Here is a 20,964-nt window from a genome sequence, read left to right on the forward strand (position 1 = left end):
GAAAAGGGGACACAGAAGCAGCTGCCACACACTTAGCTACTTTTCTCCAAACAACATCATTCAACCCCCTTCAGATAATCTCCTCCTGTATAATCTAGCCCATATGTTGTTTTCCAAGACCCTTTGTACCAGTGCTGTGTGGTGGTCAGCGACTGACTGGGATGAGACAGAAACAAGTGCTTGCATTACACACAGACACATGTCAGATAAATCTGTTAAAGGCCTTAACTAACATGTGCAGGAGAAGCATTAATCTACACTTCAAGTTCTTGATTGTTCCACAGCTTTGGACAAACATCCAAATGTTTGTCAACATGGACAAGTTTATTAACAGTTGCATTTGGGTTTGATGGCAACACCTTAAATCACAGTGGGGGCAAATGTGAGAACAGTGAGGGCAACTTGGTATGTAAACACATCATGGTGCCTGTGTGAGACCATCTACCCTCAGACCACTGACAGGCAGAACAGAGATGTGAATGCCAAAAGTCTTTCACCAGCACTTGCTTTTGACCTTTATTCTGCAACCGGAATCGCCTACTGAGGGAGGAAGGTTACACATCCTGCTTTTTACCACCCTCCTTTAGCCCCTTTCTTCTTCTTCTGCTGCTGCTTCTTCTTGGTGGCCGGGGCACCAGCAGGTTTTTGGTGCCTTGGAGGGATGACGTTACTTGTGGCTGACACAGCTGCAGCGCTGCCAGGCCGAGGGGAGGTAGGTGGGCTGCTGGCAGTTCTACTGGCATCCCTGCAGGTAAGACAAGAGAAAGAGATACCACATGGATTCACAACCACTTACAAGATGAGGCACTACTACAGGAAGCTGACAAACAGCAGCTGCCCCCTAAGACAGCATTAGGTAGCATTATGTATAGGAGGGTACTCATGCAAGGAGATTTAAACAAGCTTCAACATACACAGAACGGCTGATGGATGACAGGAACATGTCTCAAAGGGTGGGCAATCAGCAATCACCTTCTAACAGATATTCACTATGTAGCCTAAGTCCCCAACAATGAAAGCAAAGCTAACTTTTGAACAGACAGTGACAGCTCATGCAACACACGATGCCTTTCAGGCCCCCACACTTAAGCAGTGCAAACCCAACATCCTTTCTCTCTCCTTAACTACAAAGGCATCTTAGTGCCAGCTCTCCTAGCAAACAACGCTCAAGCCAACAGCGCCAGAAAAAGCTTTTCATGCTTCTATTTTAAGATAGCTGTGTAAGGAGAAATTATTGCTATTATTTTAGAAGCACTTCCTTCTCTCAGATGCTAGTAAGCCACCATCCTGCTGTCAGGCCTCATACACAATGCTAAACCCCAATTCAGCTCAAATAATCAGTGTGAACTTAGAAGGAAGTATAGTATTTTCCTAAACCATGGCTAATGGGTCTCCAGCTGCCAAAAGACATCAAAGCAAATAGCTCAAGAAAAAGCATGCACAATGCATCTCATTGTCAAAGATAAGAAAAGCAGATGGAAAGGCTATGAGAATTTTATTTGCATCCTGGCACCTTCAAGCAAGCCTATCATATCATTTTGGTCTTCAGCAACCTGTAAGGATGTTTGAGTAGAGCCGCTGGTAGAAGGTTCAAGTGGCAAAGTACAGCTTCACTCGTGCTACCTGCAGTTGGTGTAGTGACACAGCCACAGAAAGGCAGCACAAACCCAGCCCTCCCAGCTGCCCAGGTGCAATTCTCCATCCCAAGCCCTGCACCCACTGGTACTTACAGTTCAGAGGAGCCAGCTGTAGTTGAACCCTGAGTCCCCTTGCCAACCTGATCCTTCTTCTTGCCCTTCTTCCGTCCACGATAGTAGGAACGCTCTCGCATTGGAAGCCACCGCTCAGGGTCAGGAGTCACTTTGGGGTCGTAGTTCTTAGGCAGCTTTCCTGCAGAATATCCAGTGCCAGGAAATGAGATTTGAGTCAACATACTTGGAGGCATCACCAAGGGATACACATGGCATGTCAGTAGCCAGGAAGCACAAATTGCTCAACAACCCACATCATGCTGTCAGGATGTTGTTCTCACTTCCACAGAAAGATGCCCATTTGACGTCACAGGGACCCAGTACCAGCAAAGGGGGAGCTCCTGGGGAGCTGAAGGCTGGCTATTTGAAGAAACACTCTTGTGTTCTCTCTGGACCCATGTGTGTCAACAGCTAGGAAATACAACTTACCCTTCTTTTTTTTCTTCTTCTTCTTCACATCCCCTTGTCTGAAAAGCAAGAAGAGAAACAGCAGACAAGTCAGTTAAAAACTGGCTCTGGAAGAATCTAAACCATTCCCATCTCTCTCAAAACTTGGTTGTCTGCTACCTGAAGTTCTTTGCAATTAAACATGCTCGCTTTCCACTAGCCTGCCTTCTACAGCAATGCCCCCAGTATACCAGGTGTGATTATTGTGCCATCCCAAAGAACAACAGCTCCAGACCTACAGCAGCCTGCTTTACCCTTGCTCCTTCTGCTGGTTGTCTCCAGTAAGCTTTCCAGCTTTCTTCCGAACATAGGATGCTCCATGGGAGTTCTCCAGCGCATCAACATCTACTTTCAGTGACATGGTGTCCGAGGAAGGCAAGTGTTTGCTAAGACTGCAAAGAAAGAGTTCAGGGATGCAAACCAGCAAGCAAAAAGATACATACCCAGCTTTGTCCAGAGCAACAGGCAACTTTCGCTTAAACAAATCTGGCCTGTCAGCAGTGCAGACACCAGACAGGTCTATGGGGCTAGTTCTAGTTCTCTCATCAGCGTCCTACTGAAGCTGAGCTGCTTAATCACCATCTGCCTCATTTTTCCCTTCGACACGAGGACAGAAGTAACAATTTCTGAAAGTTGCTCAGGGTAGCAAAAGCTGCAAGTGAATCGGGTATTTTGGGTCAGTGAGAGCTTAGCCACATCTTATTGGGCAGAGTCGCATTACCAGAGCACGAAGGAGCTCCTACTACTGGTTCTATTTAATATTAAAGTTATCAATTCTCAGAGAGTTGGTAGCCAAAGACAAAAGAGTCCTAGAATCCCACAGTCAAATCAATTAGGGAAATAATGTAGTTCCAGACAACTTGACCTGGATATATAACTGTTCTGGAGATGTTCCTTTCCTTTCATCAGGTGAGAGTGCATCTAAATTCCCCACACAGATGAAATCCAAGGGAACAATGCCCAAACACCTCTTTATTTGTTCTGACCACTGTAAAAAGGATACACTTTAGCTTTTTCAGGGTCCACCAGGGAGTAGGCAGAGATGAGCTGTGCCAGAGTATGCACATCTTTTGGGTTTTGCCTTTATAGGGGAAAAAAAAATTAAAATCAAAGTTACCAGGGTATACACTCATCCCAAAGACTGATATCACCATGAAGTACTTGTTGCTACACCATAATTGCTATCTCTGGGGATAGGCACATCAATCTCCTCCAGAGCACATCACCAAAGACCACCGGTGTGGACAAAGGGACGTGCAAACATCTCCACAGTATCATGAAACAAGCAATTAAAATTTTAAAAAAAGAAACCCACAAACAAACAAAACCAACACCACCTTCCTCAGGTCCCACAGCAAAAGGCAAGTTAATAGTCTCCTAAAAAAATTTCACCAAGTACATAACAAAAACTAGAACCCAGACACCATGATTTATGTAGCACTAGAAAAAAATATGCATCCCAGTCCCCAAAGCAACCTTCACTGGGACAAGTCAACCAGGCTTTCAAGTACATATCAGCTATAGAAATTAATTTCCCCCACTCCTTCCTAAATATGGCTTTGCACTGGAGCCCCTGTACAAAGGCAACTCTACAGGATGGCCACCAGTCAGCCTACATTGTCAAACACTGCCTGGCACCAGACAGCTTGCAGAGATCTCCTGCTCAGCAACCACCCAACTCACTTCCAGAGCTCCTCCAAGTCGCTGATTGCTTCCTTCTTCCTGCCATGTTTTAATTTGAAGTTGGCAGCTTCTCTTACCAGTGATAAATGGACAGGAGACTTTGGCTGAAAGACACAGCAGCCCTAATTAGCTCCTCATTATCACAGCATGGATTCCAGCTCTGGCCAAGGAGAACTAAGTTAGCACTCTGTCATGCAGAAAGTAGATCACCTTTGCGCTGGAGGATGTGAGGCAGAACTGCATGGGATGAGGCAGCTTGCTGCTCCACAATGCTTTCTTTTCTAATCAGTGAGAAAGTGATTGCTATATTTGGGCACTCTCCTAATATGACAGGAGCTGCTGCTCCCTGTTTGCAACACATCTAAAATAATGAAGTGACGATAAAATGAATGTTCAACAAAACAGATCTTCAAAACCCCCAACCAGATGAGCTGCTTGGGCTATGCATCAACAGGAAAAGCTGAGTCAGACAAGACAGGAAAGACTGAGGTAAAACCTTGCACATTAGCTCTTCTGGTCTGACTTGCCTGGAATTGCTGGTACCACTGGATAGCCTGTGTGAAGACTTCGATTGCACTGTCAATGTCCTCTTCATGACTGTACATTGTCACCAACGCAGACACCTGCAAACATTCAAAAGCAGCTTCTAGCAGACCTTCACACAAGCTGTCTACAGGCAGAGTTAGCAGTTAAATGATGGGACTTCATATAACCAGAGCTGATGGGAGCTTTCTACTGTCTAAAAACCTACGGTAAGAGGCAGGACAACCAGGTAAGACCTTCCTACATAGGTCCTGTCCAAAGAAATGTCCCCAGCCATCTTTCTCCTATAGTACAAGCCTAAGACTGCATTCATAGAAAGAACCTTCTTGTCTTGGCACTTTCTTTTCTTGCCACTCAGCACAGGTTCTTCAGAAACTCCATTCTCTATTCCAAGGGACGTACAAAAAGAAATTAGCACTGGAGACGATACAGACACCAATTGTTCGTCTACACCCCAGTCACAAATAAAGGTAACCCAGGGCAAGGAGATGGTACTCCTGACTGCCACCACAAATTACTTTTATCATTCTCACTTGCAATTGGAACAGACCTACAATTGTCCACTGCTGCTCAAGATGCTTATGCTGTACACTTCAGCATTTTCACTTGATGAGGCTTTCTGAAATACCAGATACAGACAATGTTGTAGACCAGGATGATGCTGTGGGGATGGAACACATGGCACTTTCTCCCCAGTACCTAAAGATTTCTTAACACTGCTTAAAAACCTTCCCAGTGGTACATACCAGGGAAGGAGCTGATCTAGTCATGTTATACAAGTAAATCCAGTCAACACACAGGTCTGAGGGATTACAAGAATGGGAACATAGGCAGAAAGCATCTCTGCTGACAAGCAGAGAGTACTTCTGTGGCTAAACTCAAGCCTCCTGATGCAATTTATAACCCCACCTTTGTCCAAGACAAGGAAGATGGACTCAAATTCCCTGCAGATGCTCAGGTCAAGTGAAAACTACAGGGAAGAGGCAAGAGTGAGCACGCAGCACTAAGTTGTGCTACAAGGAAAAAAGCTTCACAAAGTTAAGTTTGAGTTTTGCTTACCATACCAGGCTTGTGCTGCAGTTCTTCTATGCTCCTCAAGATCATGCAGGCTTTGGTGACACTGCCTAGAAGCGAGAGAGAGAGGAACATACAATGAGTGGCACAGCAACACCTCACCCTGCCTGTGAACTTCCAGGCAAAGGTAAATGATGGTGACATAACAATTTCCTTCTCAGAATGCCTCCCTTGTTTCCAGGAATAAAGATCAGGGCTCACAACAAGGGACCTTTCTGCTCTTGCACATCCTGCTTTTCTAAGCAGCTCTTCCAGGAGCAACTCTGCACTGCCCAACTGTATACAAGAATGGTAGCACCAGGGAGTCCCACACTGGTCCCAAGACCCTCCTACCCAAGAACAGATTCAACCCCATGATTCATAAAGCCTGTGCCCATCTCTGCCAGGGATCTGTGGAGCCTGGACATCCAGATGTTAGGCTATGACCATTTTCCTGCCACAGCCACATATATAGAATACATGAATGAAAGCATCTCTTCTCTGTACCCCTGTCACAACAGTGACTGAAGCAAAAATTGTCTGTTCCTCTCATCCCTTGTACTGTTACCATGTGCAGACACTTCTCAACAAAAGAGGACACTGGATACCTTGAGCAATTTTGAGCTGGGCCATGGTCAGCTTGATCTCAGCTGCATTGGCAGGATGCTGGTCTGCAAAGTCCTGAAAGCCAGAGGAAAGAACAACTCAGCATGTGTGTGGGCACCAGGCTGCTGGTCTGGTGAATCATCTCATGCTCAGTCACAGCAAGCTGCAAAGAGCCAAACAAAGCTTCCCAACACAGGCAGGATTCAGCATACAGCAGAGGAGGGCCCCCAAAGTGTGCCAGTGGCCCATTACCCTCTCAGATTTACATCCCAGGCCACTTACCCTCTCCAAAAAAGAGTCTGCTGCAAACTGCTTACAAGCAGGAGCCACTGCTTAGCCTAGAACAAAATCTACTACAGCTTCATAAGCATAAAAATCAGAGGTGCAAGGGAACTATTTCACTTTAAAGGCAGCATGGTTCAGCTGAGTGTAAATACTTTCCATCAGAATTAAACCAAACCAAAATTAGCACAGTCAGATACCCCTGGAAATTTAAACCAGACAAGAAAAGCTAAAGGAAAGAGCAGAGAACAAAAAGCACAGGTTTAAGTGGAGCTTGGCCAAAGGAATACTTTCTCTTAACCTACCTGCAGAAGCGCTACGGCCTTTGCATGCTGCTTCTCGCGACACAGCTGTGCTGCCTGGATAAGCACAGGGAGCAGGTGCTCCGGGCTCTGCGACTGCAGGCTCGCTGACAGCTTGCGGCACTGATCTGCCTGAGAAGCAGGAAGAGAGAATACAGCTTTCTCAACCTCTGCATGCACCTAGCAGGGCTAACACCCCAGTTGTACCTAAGAGGAGATGCTAGTGATGGCTTCCCTGAAATGTATACACAGAACTTAAAACAAGTCCCCTTAGCATGTAATAACCCCAGACACTCCTTCTGTCTCCTAGTCATCGCCACACCGTCCCCTCTAGAGCAGCACTACACAACTGGCTCTTCACTTATGTGACCTAAACCAGGCAGACACATCTTCTTGCACAGCACTGCTGCATATCCATTTTTGCCTTCACTCCTGTGCAGTAAATCTGTAGCTACTTACTGCAGATCAGTTGCCACTACCTGGTTAGTGTACATTGCCAGCAAAGCTTTGTTGAATTCAATCGCCTGCAGCTGTTTCTTCGAGAGTTTATGTTCAACACCTTCTGCATTGGTCAGCTTCACCTTTTTCTTTGAGTCAAAGACATTTTGGTCCTGGGGAAATCACACATCAGGAGAAGATTTCACTACATTCCATGAAGGAGAAAAGGTCTCCAAGTCTCTAATTTAAGTGCTGTTTAGGAAAGTCTTTCCCAGTTATCTCCCTTCTCTCCAGAGAAGCAGCAATGCGTAAATGCATTGAAAGCAGCAAAGTAACTCTATACCTTGTTAATAGTGATGATGTTATTTGCAATGACAGCAAGTAGTCCTACATCAGTTGGCCTGCAGACAAAATAAGAAAGCACAATTATTAAACAGTGGTCTCTCGACAGAGGGAAAACTGAGCATTTATTTTAGAAAAGCCCTTACTTCAGCTTGATTATTTGATTGTAGAGCTGCAGAGCATCCTCTGTACGACCTTGCAGTTGCATGATATATGCCATCTGACCATGAATAATGGCCAGTTCAGCCTCAATATCTTCTTCTGTCACATCCTGAAGGAAAATCAAGGCAAGAAAGAAAAAAGCTGCTTTCTCACCTCTCTTTCCCTGGCTTCAGCATTCTCCTGGCAAATGTCTATGAGCTCTCTCAGGCAGTGGCTAGCTGCAAAATACCCCAGCTACTACAGGTGAAAGTTGTAGCCACAGCACAAATACAAGCATGTCTGGGTTAAACCAGGAGAAAAGAAAACTTCACCTACTCTTGCACAAATGTGAAAATACCCTTAACTTGTTCCCTGAGTCTGCCCCTCTGTTTGAACCAAGCACAGCAACCACAGATTTCCTGTTTCCCACCACTCACTCAGTATGTTCACCTACAGCAGGGGTGGGTCACATGGAGGTTTCAGACAACTTGTACCATCCCACTCACAGGCAACTGTGCAAGGCACACAGCAGCAATCAACCAGCAGGTACCATCAGCAGTGCAGGTCTTGCTGGGCAATACTGCACAGCAGCTTTGGCTGTGCTCCGGCTATCAGCAGCACGCTTTATGGCTGCACCCTCATTCATGCTGGTGCAAAGCAAACTTTTTCCAGAACAACATCAAGAACTTACAGAGTCTTCTGACAGCGACTGGCGGCACAGCTCTACAAGGCAAAAAAAATAAAAATTGAAGAACACTATTTAGATGGTTTTAGGAGGAAAAAAATAGCCTAGAAGCACGAGGGAACTTTCTGCATATATCCCCGAACTTTCTGCAGCATTACAAGGGCACATCAGACTACAAGTCTGACAATGGATAGGACTGAGGATGAGAGAGAAGACCAGATGATGCAGAAGAAATATCAAATGTACAGGAGAACCTGTCCCTCTCAGACTCTTGAGAGCAGAGTCACACACTCATTTTCCCTCCTGAGCAACTTCCTTAAACCTAGCTCCTGATCTTTTCCACAGAGATCACTCAGCTGTAACTGCTCACCATCTTGGAAATTATTTTAAGCGCTGCAAGCCTGCAATATTCAGATTACACCACCCTTTATGGGGCAGCAATTCCATCAGTTTTGAGTACATACACCAGTCACTTTTTAACTTTCTCATACACCTCTCCAGAACATTACAATTTTGCTCTCCAAAGGACTACTGTCACAGCACACAGCCTCAAATTACACATGCCCAATGAATCACTTGTATGGAAGAGCTGCAATTTTGTCATCAAAATCGAGAAAAAAATTACCTAATTATCTGCAAAGGCAATTATATCAGAAATCAACTAATTCTTCCTAATTCTCCCCTCGCAGCCTTTAGGTTTTTTGGAGGTGGGGGTTTCTTGTTTTGTTTGGGGTTTGTGGGCTGCTTTTTTCTTTTTTTTTTAAACACATACACACAAAATCTCCCTTCTACTTCACAGAAAAAAATCCTCTTCACAAAAACCAGCTCGTTTACTGGCTTATAACAATTTCACACCTAACTCAGACCACAAAGTATTTTTTCTTTTTATAGTATATGTTTACATATATACTAACAGAACCAGGAGTCAGAATACATGAAACATCTCATGCTTGTGAGATAACACTCATGTCAACTTTCTACTTCAAAAACTCTCAAAGGCATTGAAAACCAATTAGGAAGCTGTAAGAGAGCCAGGAGATGGTAGACACCACATGGCTTTGAAAAAGCGCTGCAGAGGAACACTTCTACAGAAACACCAGTTCTGCCAGAAACCATCTGAAAAATTACAACAAATCCTGCTGCTAGTCAGTTTTTAAATTTTCAAAACCTCTTTCTCTCTGATTAAGCATGTTTAAAGAGAACAAGTAACTACTTTTATCAAACAAAGCTTCCCTCTCACCTCACCGTGTTTTTACCTTCTGCTTTCTGTAGTTTTTTCATGGCTTCATTCAACTTTCCTTGCCCAATCAATGCACATGCACTGTTATAACACAGCTCATAGGTAGCTTCTCGAAGGCCCAAATCCTCCTGGCATGAAAAGCAAAAGTAAACTGCATAAACACCAACTGATGTATAGAGATTTGACAGACAGTGGATACAAACTACAGTTTTCATGTACATTCAAACTGTTCCTTGCAAAATGAGACAATTTTAAAAGGGTAAACACCTGGCAAATAAGTCACAGTGCAAGTGGTCTTCCCTCATGCTGCACAAAGTCAGAGGCAATTGACAAGGCAGCAACAAAACTCCAGCCTGAACTCGGGGACTACCTAGAGAGCAGGTAAGAACCACTGCTCTCAAGAACTACAAAGTGGATCCACAGCTCTGAATAGAAAACTAAGCATGCTCTGCACACTCCAAGGACAAAGATTTCTGAAACAATGACAACGCTACAATCTGCCCTGCTCCTTAATAAAGATATTCCCAAACATGGTTCAGGAAAGCAGATAGCTTTACCCTGGCCAAGAGGGAAAAGAGATAAAGTGCTAGTCACCATGCAGGGTCAGAGAGATAAACATCCTTTTTCTGCTGTGCTATCTACTACTATGAGTCTCCTAAAGGTCAAAGGTGAAGCATAACTCATGAACAGTAGAGAGGAAACCATTAGGTGACCTTCAATACACTCAAAAAGGAGTCATTAGGAGACAGCAACACATTTCTATCCTGTTAAATATCTGTGATTCCAGATCCTTTACTCTCTGTCTCTCTTACCAACATACACATACACACTTACTTACTGGCATCACCTTCTCCCACGTGCTTTGTGCTGCCACAACAGCAGAGAGGTTGGTTTTTCTTTCTTCTTCATACTCATCCTGGGAATTGCGGATGAGATCCCTGTATGCCGCCAAACAGTCATCGTAACGCTCCAATCTGTACAACTGAGAGGAAGGAATTAGCCTTCAGAATAGCATTTCCTTGTGCAAGCTAGTAACTAACACCTCCTGTCTTCCTCCCTCCCTATGAACTCTACAGATCATGTTAGCAAGGACTTGAGATACCTGCACACAAAGAGCACAGTTCTTATTCCTAAACCACATTCTTTAAAAGCAATTTACACAGTTTTGTTCTCAAAAAGCCGTTTTCCAGATTAGATCACCTCCCTGCAAGACAGACTAAATGAACAGTCTTTCATGTAGCTGAGACAAGACAGCCAGGTTTTGTAAAAAAACGTTCTGATCAACCACAGAGAAAACAGAAAAGAAACACAGCTTCTTTTCTGCTTCATTTCCAATGCCCAAGGTGTCAGGTCCTGCAAGCCATTCCTGGACAGGTAGCTAACACAAACAGATAGCTCAACTACCAATAAATCTCATAAGCTCTCTTCCATCCTCCTTCCCCTTAGCCAGACAGCTATTATCAGACCAGATCCAGGAAGGGAAATCATTACCACTTGTCCATAAAGCTCCTTCAGTTTGTCTGTCTGCTGACTGGCACTCTGAATGGTCTTGAGAGCATTTTCAATACGATTCAACCTGTATTCACAGTAGGCCTTCTCAAAGGCAATAACATCACTGCAAAGACAAGATAAAGGCTGATAGCATGCACTGCAGTCTTCATTCAACAGCGTTCACCCACCTGAACACACTTGTTTAAGCAGCCCTAATTAGTCATAGACTGCTACATTTCCAAAGTGCCAAACATCAGAGGTATGTGACCCCAGATTACTGAACTATGTATCTGACGAGCACTTAAAATATCTTAAACCTACTTTGTGCTCCACAGAGAATGAATATTGAAATTTCACCTAAAAGAGTTTATTTTTTCTGGTGTTTCCAGACACAAAGCATTTCAAATCCCCCTCCCCTTGGCCTCCTACCGATTATGCAAACCAAATGCTTAAAGCTAAAATAACACCAAACCTCATTATGTGACTCCTTCTTAAGGAGAACTCATATCATTAGAGCTTGTTACTTCAAACTTCCAAAGGCAATCCACTCAGAGAAAGGCAATGGTATAAAATACAGTCCCTCTTACAATCTGCTACTAAGCCAATGGTAACATTAACCTATTTTTAAATATCAGTGCAGCAGAACTGCAGCAAAAGTGTTGGCTAATGTTCACATAAAATTGACTTCAAAGCAAGCCCACACTGGCAGGGAAGCATTATCCAACAAACAGAGCCTTGAATGCTACATGCCACCCACCCCTTAAGTTAACACTTAAGCCAAAGGACAATTAATCGGTGATTCCAATAGTTCATCACTGGTACCTATTTTGTCCAGCTGAGTATTAAGGTAGTCTGAAAACAAACAAATGGCATTAAAAATTAAAGCAAAGTCATCAGGAAGCCGAACTGCAGGAAGGACAATTTCAAGACAGAGCAAGAACCACCTCTCTGCAGGACAGAGAGACAAGCAAACAGCAGAGCCAAGCTAAAGAAATTGTAGGGATAACTATGAAATCAGTTGAATTTAGGTAAGTTACTCCTCCTCATCATCATATACTAAAAAAAAAAAAAACCCCAAACCTAAACAGACAAAAAAAACTTCAATTAAACCTTGTCTGTCCAAGGAAAGAAGGAATCTGTGAGTAACATAACTATGTTTTATTCAGATGTCAACATAGATAAGGGCATGTTTCATCACACTGATACTACGACACCCTTTTCTGGGAAGTTCCTTAGTAAGAGCAGTATCTGAAATACAAAAGTTTTGCTGCCAAGCAGTTTTTGGGTGGCAAGTTTTATCCTAGTTGTTGTACCAAGATCATCTTTATTAGGAAGAAAATCAGTCTGCTTAATGACACAAATGGGAAGCTTGACTTGTTCTCTAACACAAGTTTTCTCCAAGGTCCTAATTTTGAGAACATTCACAAAGGCCTTGTAAGACTCCAAAAGCTGAAGCAGTACCTTCAGGCTGGCAAAGGACCCCAAAGAGCAATATGATAAGAAAGCCACGGAAAACTAACAGCTCACTGCCACTGGGCAAGGGCTTCTCCCTTCTCTCCTTATAAAATCTGCCTTCTTCCTGTGTACCAGCTATGGTGCTCAACTGCATCAGATCACGAAGGTGGCTGAAAACTAGACCAGGGACAATTCTTTACACAGTAAGAGCAAGATGCTACAGTGTCTCAAACTCAGCCAGACCACCTCTCACATCCAGAATAAATACCTGCTTCACTAAGAAATAAAATAGCTCTGAGCATCTCCTGCTATTTTACTGCCTATTAGTCCTCTCCATTGAAGCTGCAGCAGCTTCTCAAGGACTGGCAGTTTCATATTTTGTAAAGCATAGTAAAACACAACTCACCTAGTTAACACTTTAGTGTGGGTGTTGATTACACTGAGGGCTTCCTTGAAGTTCCCATTCTGGATAAGACACACTACTTTACACTGAAGTGCAGTTACATCGTCTTTGCTGATCTGTAGTACTGGAGGAGAAATCAATGTCAACACAATGATCTAACTTATTAACAGATACATTAAGACCTTACAAGCACCATATGTTGCTACAGTTTCAAAAACCCATCACAGAAACCAGCCACATCCATTTAAAAGAGTCCTGGCATAGCTTGTTTTGGCTCTGATCACAAAACAAATCCCATCAGCATAAAGAATCCAGTATAAATGCTAAGCTTGCACTAAGTGACCACTGTGCTAACATGCCTGGAACAGAGCTGCACCAAGGACACTGTACACACCTGGACAAACGTTTCATTGGCATGTTTCTTACAGGCAAAGGACACAGTGTCAAAACCTGAGCATCACATGAAGTGTTACAGGAAGGAAAGCATCTTATGTAGAATAGAACAGCTCTTGACATGTAGTCACTTCATATGCTTTTATTTTCTGCCAGTAGAAGACGGTGAGGGAGAAGTAGGGTAAGATAAATAGGGTTTAGTATTTTTTTTTCACGTGATTCCAACTGTCAAGGCATTTAGACTGGATATCAGGAAAAATTTTCTTTACTGATAGAGTGGTCAGGCATTAGAACAGGCTGCCTAGGATGGTGGTGGAGTCACTATCGCTGAAGGTGTTCAAAATACATGTAGACATGGCACTTCAGGGAATGGTTTAGTGGGCATGGTGGTGTTGGGTTGATGGTTGAACTTGATGACCTTAGAGGCCTTTTTCAACCTAAATGATTCTATGATAGGAGTTGAGCCCTTACTGCCTATAAACAGCAAAGAGAGAACTTTAAGCCGTAACATGACTTATATTGCAATCCCATTTTGGACGCCAAACTATGAAAACAACATATCTCGATATGAGCTCTCACTCCCACGCAAGTTACCATTCCCAAGTCAGTTGGTTCATATGCACAACAGTACTCCTTCAGTTCCCAGGGAGAAAAACCCTCGTTTCTCCCACTACCAAACCTGAAGGAAAGCCCACGAGTAACTCGAAAGGCTCAGCCCACAGAATGGGCTTCCCCGTCCGCTTTTGCCTCTCTCCATAGCACAGCAAAACCGCCAGAAGGTACCGAAGCACCGCTGGGCACCCTTTCCCGCAGGCCTGCTCCCGAAGCCCGATATGAAGCCTACCAACGGAAACCGCGACGGAAACCCACGGCCGTACCCCCGTCGCAGTGATCTGGCACAAGGCCAAGCCTGCCCAGGCAGAGGCCACGGGGAGCGACCCCGACAGGAAGAGATGCGAGGCGGAGCGGAGGAGCAGACACAGGGAAGGGCCCAGAGACAGCAGCGCCCAGCGCGACCGGCGCGCTCTCACTCACTCTTGTTAACGGACTTGAGCGCGCGGGCGAAGTCGCCGTTCTGGCCGCAGCGGTTCACCTCGCTCCACAGCGCCGCTGCCGCCCCCGCGCCGCCCGCCGTCGCCGCCGCCATTTTGGAACCGGGAGGAGAAACACGTCGAGGAGGCGGGGGGCGCTGGCTTCCCCGGAAGCGGAAGGGCCGTATGCGGCGCCGCCACGTCGCGAGAGACTGCGCGGAGGCCCTCCCCCCGGCCTCCCCCCGCCCGCCTCTTCCGTCGGCTTCGCCCTATCACAACGCCGGTATCAGTGCGCGTGGCTCTCGTCTTCCGTGCCCCGGCCCGCTCACACAGACGCCATCCCTTGCCTAAGGCCCCTTCCGTGTCCGCTTCCTCACGCCGCCATCTTCCGGCCTTCTCCCCAAGAAACGCCTAACAGTGGGCACGGGGGATCCCCCTGCTGAGCTGATGCATTGTGATTTTCTTCACAACGCTCAGACTTACTGTGAGTTTACTTTGATTTCATGAAAAAAATGTGTATAGCTATAGCATCTTGCTTATTGCCAAATTACTCAGCTCCACTTCTCTCCCATTGTTGCAGCTTAAGGACTTTTTTTGTTGGTAATATTTTAACCAGGTTCTTCCCCTCTCAGCATAAGCAAAAAAAAAAACAGTAAGCCAAGAGATATGACCAAAGTGAGGGCATGTGGAGATGGGGTAACTGCCCCTCCCCCAAAGGATTTTCCAGTTCCCATTATTTTCTTCTGCTGAAAGACTGCCACCAGTCATTAATTTCCAAATTTAAGAAATTTTGTGAATGTTTACAAATACTAAAAAAAAAAAATCTTGGATTTTTAGTAAAAAATATAAAGTTACAAATATGGCAGAGGGCAAAGGTATAATACCAACAAACCAGCATTCAGACTTCAAACAAACTGAAGATCACCTGTACATGTGAGATACTACCAGCAGAGCCACCTCAGTGCATCTATGACAGTCCTGGATGATTGACCCTCTTTTTTGTAGAGTAGTCCATGGTAAATGACCTGCATACTGAAGGACTCACTCTGAAGGACTACTGAGTAATCTGATCTGGTGACACCTCTTCAACGGGAATGGCAACCACATTAAAGAAAGAACAGAACAATTAATACTTTAAACAAATCACTCTTTTATTAGAGTATTTCAATAGACAGAACAAGATTGCTATTTAAAATTATCAGTCAAAGTTTTTCCCCTCTGGAAGGATGGTAACACTACCTCAGTGCATATTATATGGAAGGATCATACCTCTCAAGTGTGAAGCTCATAAATTGGAGCAATACTGCATGTACGCAGTGTGCGAGCAAAAAAGGTAACGCTGTAATGCAATTAATATACAAACATCGTGCTGCCAACACATACACAGTCAGCTCTATGGCCAGTGATCCAGAGACTAGCATCACATGGAGAAGCAGGCTTGGCAGTACAGGAAAAAAAAAGAAAATACAGTTCCTGACCACAAAAAAAGGAGTTGGTAACAGATTCAGGAGGTTCATACAAGCTCTATGTGTTCCTCCTGCGCAAGAGCTGCAGAGAACTGTAATTCTAGTCACTGGTTTGGAAAATTCTGAAACATCCATTGTGCTGGGGACAGGAATACAGAAGTCTCACTAAAAAAGGTGACGAAAATGAGTGGTTCTACAGCCTTCTTGCACTTCCAAACATCACCATTGCAGCAAGGCTGGTAAAGCACGCAGTTATTGCTGAAAGACCATCTGCTATGGACTGGCTTCTGCACTAGGGTCTTGGGGCCTCTACTGGCACAGATAAAATTGAGCTTATTTTATAGCTAGGTTGACATTAACAAAGTAATGTGTGCATGCAGCTACAACCCTGCTGCCCCTACCTATATTAGTTCCATGACTGTATCATTTAAGTAACTACCATTGCTATCAAACTTCAAATAGTCAAGCTTTATACTTTGCTACATTTGTACACATATACTACAGCCAAGACCTGCAAATCACTTGCCTTTTCGTACTGTTCCACTGTTAAATGAAACCAAAGCAATCATTAGGTTTTAATTATGTACAGTAAGTTTTCTAGACTTTTGTTTAAAGAATTGAACAAAAATGCAGTTTACAAGTATGCTTGGTCAAGTTTATCACTGCATGTGGTACAGTCAAAACTGGTTAACTGGCACTCAACAACTGTTTCATGATGGAATGTCCAATGGCAGATTTCTTTAAATAAAAAAAATCCAGACAATTGAGAGGTATGAAGAAAACTTGTCTTAAATATTTGAAACTGCATGTGCAATCTTACAGAACACAAGCTACAGTTACAGCCATAACATTAAATCTTACTAACCAACAGTGCATAAGAACTTAAAAACCGTCAGTGAAATCAGTTCAGCCAGTGACTTCCAAAAAAGTCATGTCTCAGCTGCACTGGGGGATGGGAGGAAGAGAGGAGGAATAATAAAAATCATTCTTAGGCAAGTTTAACACAAAGTTTTAATCTACATTTGGAAAGCTGTTTTATTATATATATATATATATATACACACTATGTATAAAATAAATTAAAAAGGGGAAGGAGGAAATAGTTTTGTATATGCTTCAAATTAACACAGACCAATAGTTCCATATATGAACTTTCTACCATCTTTGTGGCAAAAAGGTGACTTAAAAGTTCAAAACCATACAACACTTATAAATAGAAAGAGTTCAAAAGATAGGTTTTTTTTTGTAAATGCAATTTAAACATCATTCTCCTTTCCCCTACAATACACTTGAGTTTTGTATCTCATAGCATCAGTACAAGTACCGATTACTTGAATGTCACATCCACACAAGAACTGGTAACAACGCAGGTATTTTAAAATGCTAGCCATGTTAAAATTTAGGACTTCTCCCAAAAAACTGTACCTGCTCCTCAGCCTTCTTCTGAAATGAAGGCTATCAACATTCATTACCCAGTCTGAGGTATGGGCAGAAAAAAAAATCTACAACTGGTACTCCCACCCCACCTTGCCTCTACTAAAATGTAGCAACAATCTATTGATCTGGTACTTGTCAATGGTGGTGCAATCTCCTACCTCCATTTAGCTTGTAATCCCTATATAAAAAGTTGGTTTGAAACATACTATTAATTATTCACTTAAAGAATCAAAACAAACAAAAAACCCCTCAACTTTAAAACTTCTTTGAAACTATGTTTAAATGTTCTTGTTCCAAATTTAAAGCTTCACATAAACACACAATGTGACAGTTTTAAATTAAGACAGCACCTAAAAACATATCATAGGTAAAAATAAAATCAGTCATCTCTCCACTCCATAAAATGTGGAAACCCTGTCAGCAACAGCAATACACTCAGAACAAACAAGGTGAAATGAACATCTAGAATATTCAAGAGGCTTGCTATGCTACTTCTCTTTATTGCCCATTCTCTCATTTGTATGGATGGCCACTGCATGACAAGATGCCTATCATAGTTCTCTGATCTTCCTTTCACCACTGCTGCCAGCTGAAGTCGTCATTGCTGCCAAAGACCAAGAAAAATCCTAGGATTGTGGCAAAGATGACTGTATTACCCGTAAGAACAAGTGCACACGCGCCCCAGTAAATCTGCAAACAAGGGGAATTAAATTAGACACGTTTTGAACCCAATACCAATGAAACAAAAGGTAATGTCCTAATGTTGCATTCTAGACAAAATTCAGCAACAGGTCTATGATGCAAGAAGGTGGTACCTAATTGTGGATACACAAAAAAGGCTGGTTTTGCCCCCCAAAAATCAGCAGTTCAGTTAGTCAAGCAGCACTGGAAGTTTCTTCTGGCCACATTCAAAGTGCCAGGTAACAGGCACTGCTGTTTTGCTGTAACATCGAAAAATAGTGAAGTACAGATAGGCAACACTATCAAACACATCTGCAGCCCAGCTATACTTGTGCTAACCATGCTGTGTTTTTTAAACCACCATTTAAGGATGCAGATGTTCAATATGCCAGCAGATATCCTAGTAACAAAAAAGGAGGTGGCTGTTTTCCAAGGAGAGTAAGTGGTTTAGTCAAAGGGTGTGAGGCATTCAAACTGACCATCTTGAGCTGTTCTTGCCAAAAGATATTATAGGAAAGTGCACTCCATGGTTTTTGACTTAGCAGTGCTCTCTGAAATTCACATAAAATCAACTTTTAAAGTATTTTAGTAAAAGGCCATATAGTGGGAAAGATGGAATAACTCACTATTTTAAAGAATAATACCAATATAATTTACTGTGAGTGCAAAAGGCATTGTTTATTCATGTTTCTTTAGCCCAGCTATTCCCTAAATTGCCTTCAACGTATTCTACACATTTTTGTGTTTGGTTCTTTGCACTGCATATAGGCTGTTAGGGTTTATTCCATGACCATGTGAACCAATTGGTAATCACAACACTCTGCCACACCTCTGTTCTTATTATTAGTTTCTCTTGTCAAAAGAACTCTTATTATTCCCACTGCAAGCATCTTATATACATATTTTAAAAAGTTGCTTAGTGCGTGAGAGGTTTACCTTCAGTAAAAAAACCTGCAAACAACAAAATCTTCTAGGAAAAAGTATTAAAAATCATAGACGAAATATTACTAACCAGTTGTGCTCTTGCAAACACTATCGGTAGCCCAAATGCTGAGACAACAATGCCTGTTGTAAGAAATATTGCTAGCTCCTTGCAGGCATTACTTGTAGCATCTGTGTCATCTACTAATCTTCTTGCTATGCAGTATGGGATAGGAGAAAGGATGTAAAAAAACAGAACAAACAGTGGCCAGTACTGGCTGAAAAAGAAAGAAGAAGAAAAGTTAATTTGCTTTACTTCCTGTTCCTCCTGAAATCAATGCAAGGCATTTTCCACATCCAGCAAACGCATTCAGGAAAAGACAGACATGAGCCCAGAGAGAGCAAATCCTTCACTTTGGAACAAGCTGACGTTAATCAAACAGATCATGTTTGTAAGCAGCTTCAACTGACCTCAGTGGCATCAGCAAAGATAACGTTAACAGGATACTCATAAACCAAGACTTCACTAAGCAGATCTTGGGGGCACCAAGGGGTATTTTTGGTTGTTTTTTTCTGCATTTTTTGCATGGCTGGGGCAGGGGGGAGTGTGGTGTTTATTTGTTTTATCTGAAGACAACCAACAAAAACTTGAAAAAATTACAGCATCGCATTTGGCAACACTTTCTTGCATACAGCTTGCCAGACTTGATTTCTGAGGCATTGTTTGAATAAAACTTTACTGCATTATTTGAAGGGTGATAGCAAAAATCTCCTTCCTTTTCTATTGAAAAAAAAACGGCATAAGAAAGTCATGTATGTAGAGAACTGCAATTCACAATCACTAACAAGACTATTAACAGGATATTTGCTATTTATTTATCAGTTTACGAGACTTTTTGTAAATTTAGCATTCACTTTCCATGGGTCAAAGCCACAGGCCTGACTCTGAATTTTTGGTCTGCTACTCCCAGAAACCAAGAGATAGGAATCAACAGATGGAAAGGACAGATGGTAGCTGCAATTATTCCAAATGCTGCACTACCAAGTGTGGTACATAGCCAAGGGTCCACCTGGTAGGGTCCACCTGATAGTCACCAAAAGCCTAACACAAAGTAGCCTGAGAAAATGCACATGCTTCCCCAATAACACACACTTGCTGTCTATTTCAGGAGATATTATCTGCTTATCATCCACAGAAGGATAATACTGGAGGTATTAGGGCTGTGAATTCTTTAACAGTCTGAAGCCAGGCGTAGCTCTTGTTGCCTTCAATTTTATGGTGAATTAATTTCCTGGATGTTCTTTTCCCCAATCCCAATCCCAATCTTTTACAGCAAAAGCAAACCAACCAAAACAAAAAAACTCTTACACACATATCAGTCCATAATTATGAAACCCAAACTATTCTAGAGTTATAGACACAAAAAAAAGGAAGAAAGTGCACGTTACTTGTATTGGGGAAGGGCACATCCAAGCATCAAGAACATCAGTCCGACTGCACCGCCAAAGGACAAGCTAATCAAGGCTACAAATAGAACACAAACCGACAGCAGGTGAAGCGTTCTGTACACGGCATGAAAGACCTACCGCTGTAGCCCTCCAGCAGCGCGGCTGCAGCGCTGCCACAGCAACGCCCAGGCTAGAGCTTTCCTCTCACCGAGACAGAACCACCATCCCCTTGGGCCCGGGGAGACAGGGCGGGCAGCCCTTTGGGAAGCTCATCTCTCTCGCGGCAGCCCAGACTCCCGGAAGAGTGGAGCTCGCCAGCTCCCGCGGAGGCTGCTATGACGCCTCCCCCGAAATGGGCCGCACGGTCCCTTCCTCCCCGCTCTCTACCAGAGTTACCCCGTGCATGCAGGGGCCGCCGGGCCTCCCAGAACCGCCTCCCCGGCCTCGCGGCACGGCGCGGCGCACCGAGGGCAGCAGAGAAAAAAACGTTGCCCCACGGCCGTTGTAGGACCACTCCACCTAGACCCTCTGCGCACCTTTGATGCCGGCCATGGCTCCGCCCGTCCCGCGAGCCGCACAAGCGGAGGATCTCGCGCCGGGAAGCGGAAGTGGCTCTGCCAAGAGCCGCTTCCGGGTGGGCAGCGCGCAGGCTCTCCCGCCCACTCTCCCTTCCGCCTTCGGCCAGTGATTAGCCAATGAGAGAGACTCTGCCCGATGCAGGGAG

The 20,964-nt window shown here is 43.7% G+C and overlaps 2 protein-coding genes across 3 annotated transcripts; both read right to left on the reverse strand.

Moving 5' to 3' along the window:
• Window positions 1-502: 502 nt before the first annotated feature.
• Window positions 503-14,402, reverse strand: SRP72 (signal recognition particle 72). Of its 2 annotated transcripts, XM_054382936.1 has the most exons (19): window positions 14,291-14,402; window positions 12,866-12,986; window positions 11,005-11,128; window positions 10,352-10,495; window positions 9,530-9,641; window positions 8,280-8,311; window positions 7,594-7,718; window positions 7,449-7,506; window positions 7,147-7,278; window positions 6,671-6,799; window positions 6,086-6,158; window positions 5,484-5,548; window positions 4,409-4,504; window positions 3,882-3,985; window positions 3,202-3,279; window positions 2,453-2,590; window positions 2,181-2,218; window positions 1,731-1,890; window positions 503-745 (listed from the first exon to the last, which is right to left on the reverse strand). In XM_054382936.1, exons 1-19 carry the CDS (start codon window positions 14,400-14,402, stop codon window positions 571-573), a joined length of 2,016 nt encoding a protein of 671 aa, XP_054238911.1. In that variant the 3' UTR covers window positions 503-570. The 2 variants fall into 2 exon arrangements, with proteins under 2 accessions (XP_054238911.1, XP_054238912.1); XM_054382937.1 differs by lacking the exons at window positions 7,449-7,506; window positions 7,594-7,718.
• Window positions 14,403-17,568: 3,166 nt separating this feature from the next.
• LEPROTL1 (leptin receptor overlapping transcript like 1) lies at window positions 17,569-20,809 on the reverse strand. Its single transcript, XM_054383045.1, has 4 exons — window positions 20,777-20,809; window positions 20,241-20,316; window positions 18,883-19,069; window positions 17,569-17,879 (listed from the first exon to the last, which is right to left on the reverse strand). The coding sequence occupies exons 1-4, from the start codon at window positions 20,790-20,792 to the stop codon at window positions 17,763-17,765; spliced, it is 396 nt and encodes a 131-aa protein (XP_054239020.1). The 5' UTR covers window positions 20,793-20,809; the 3' UTR covers window positions 17,569-17,762.
• Window positions 20,810-20,964: the final 155 nt, after the last annotated feature.

This window comes from Indicator indicator, chromosome 8 (genome assembly GCF_027791375.1).
Source record: "Indicator indicator isolate 239-I01 chromosome 8, UM_Iind_1.1, whole genome shotgun sequence".
NCBI classification, from domain to species: Eukaryota; Metazoa; Chordata; class Aves; order Piciformes; family Indicatoridae; genus Indicator; species Indicator indicator.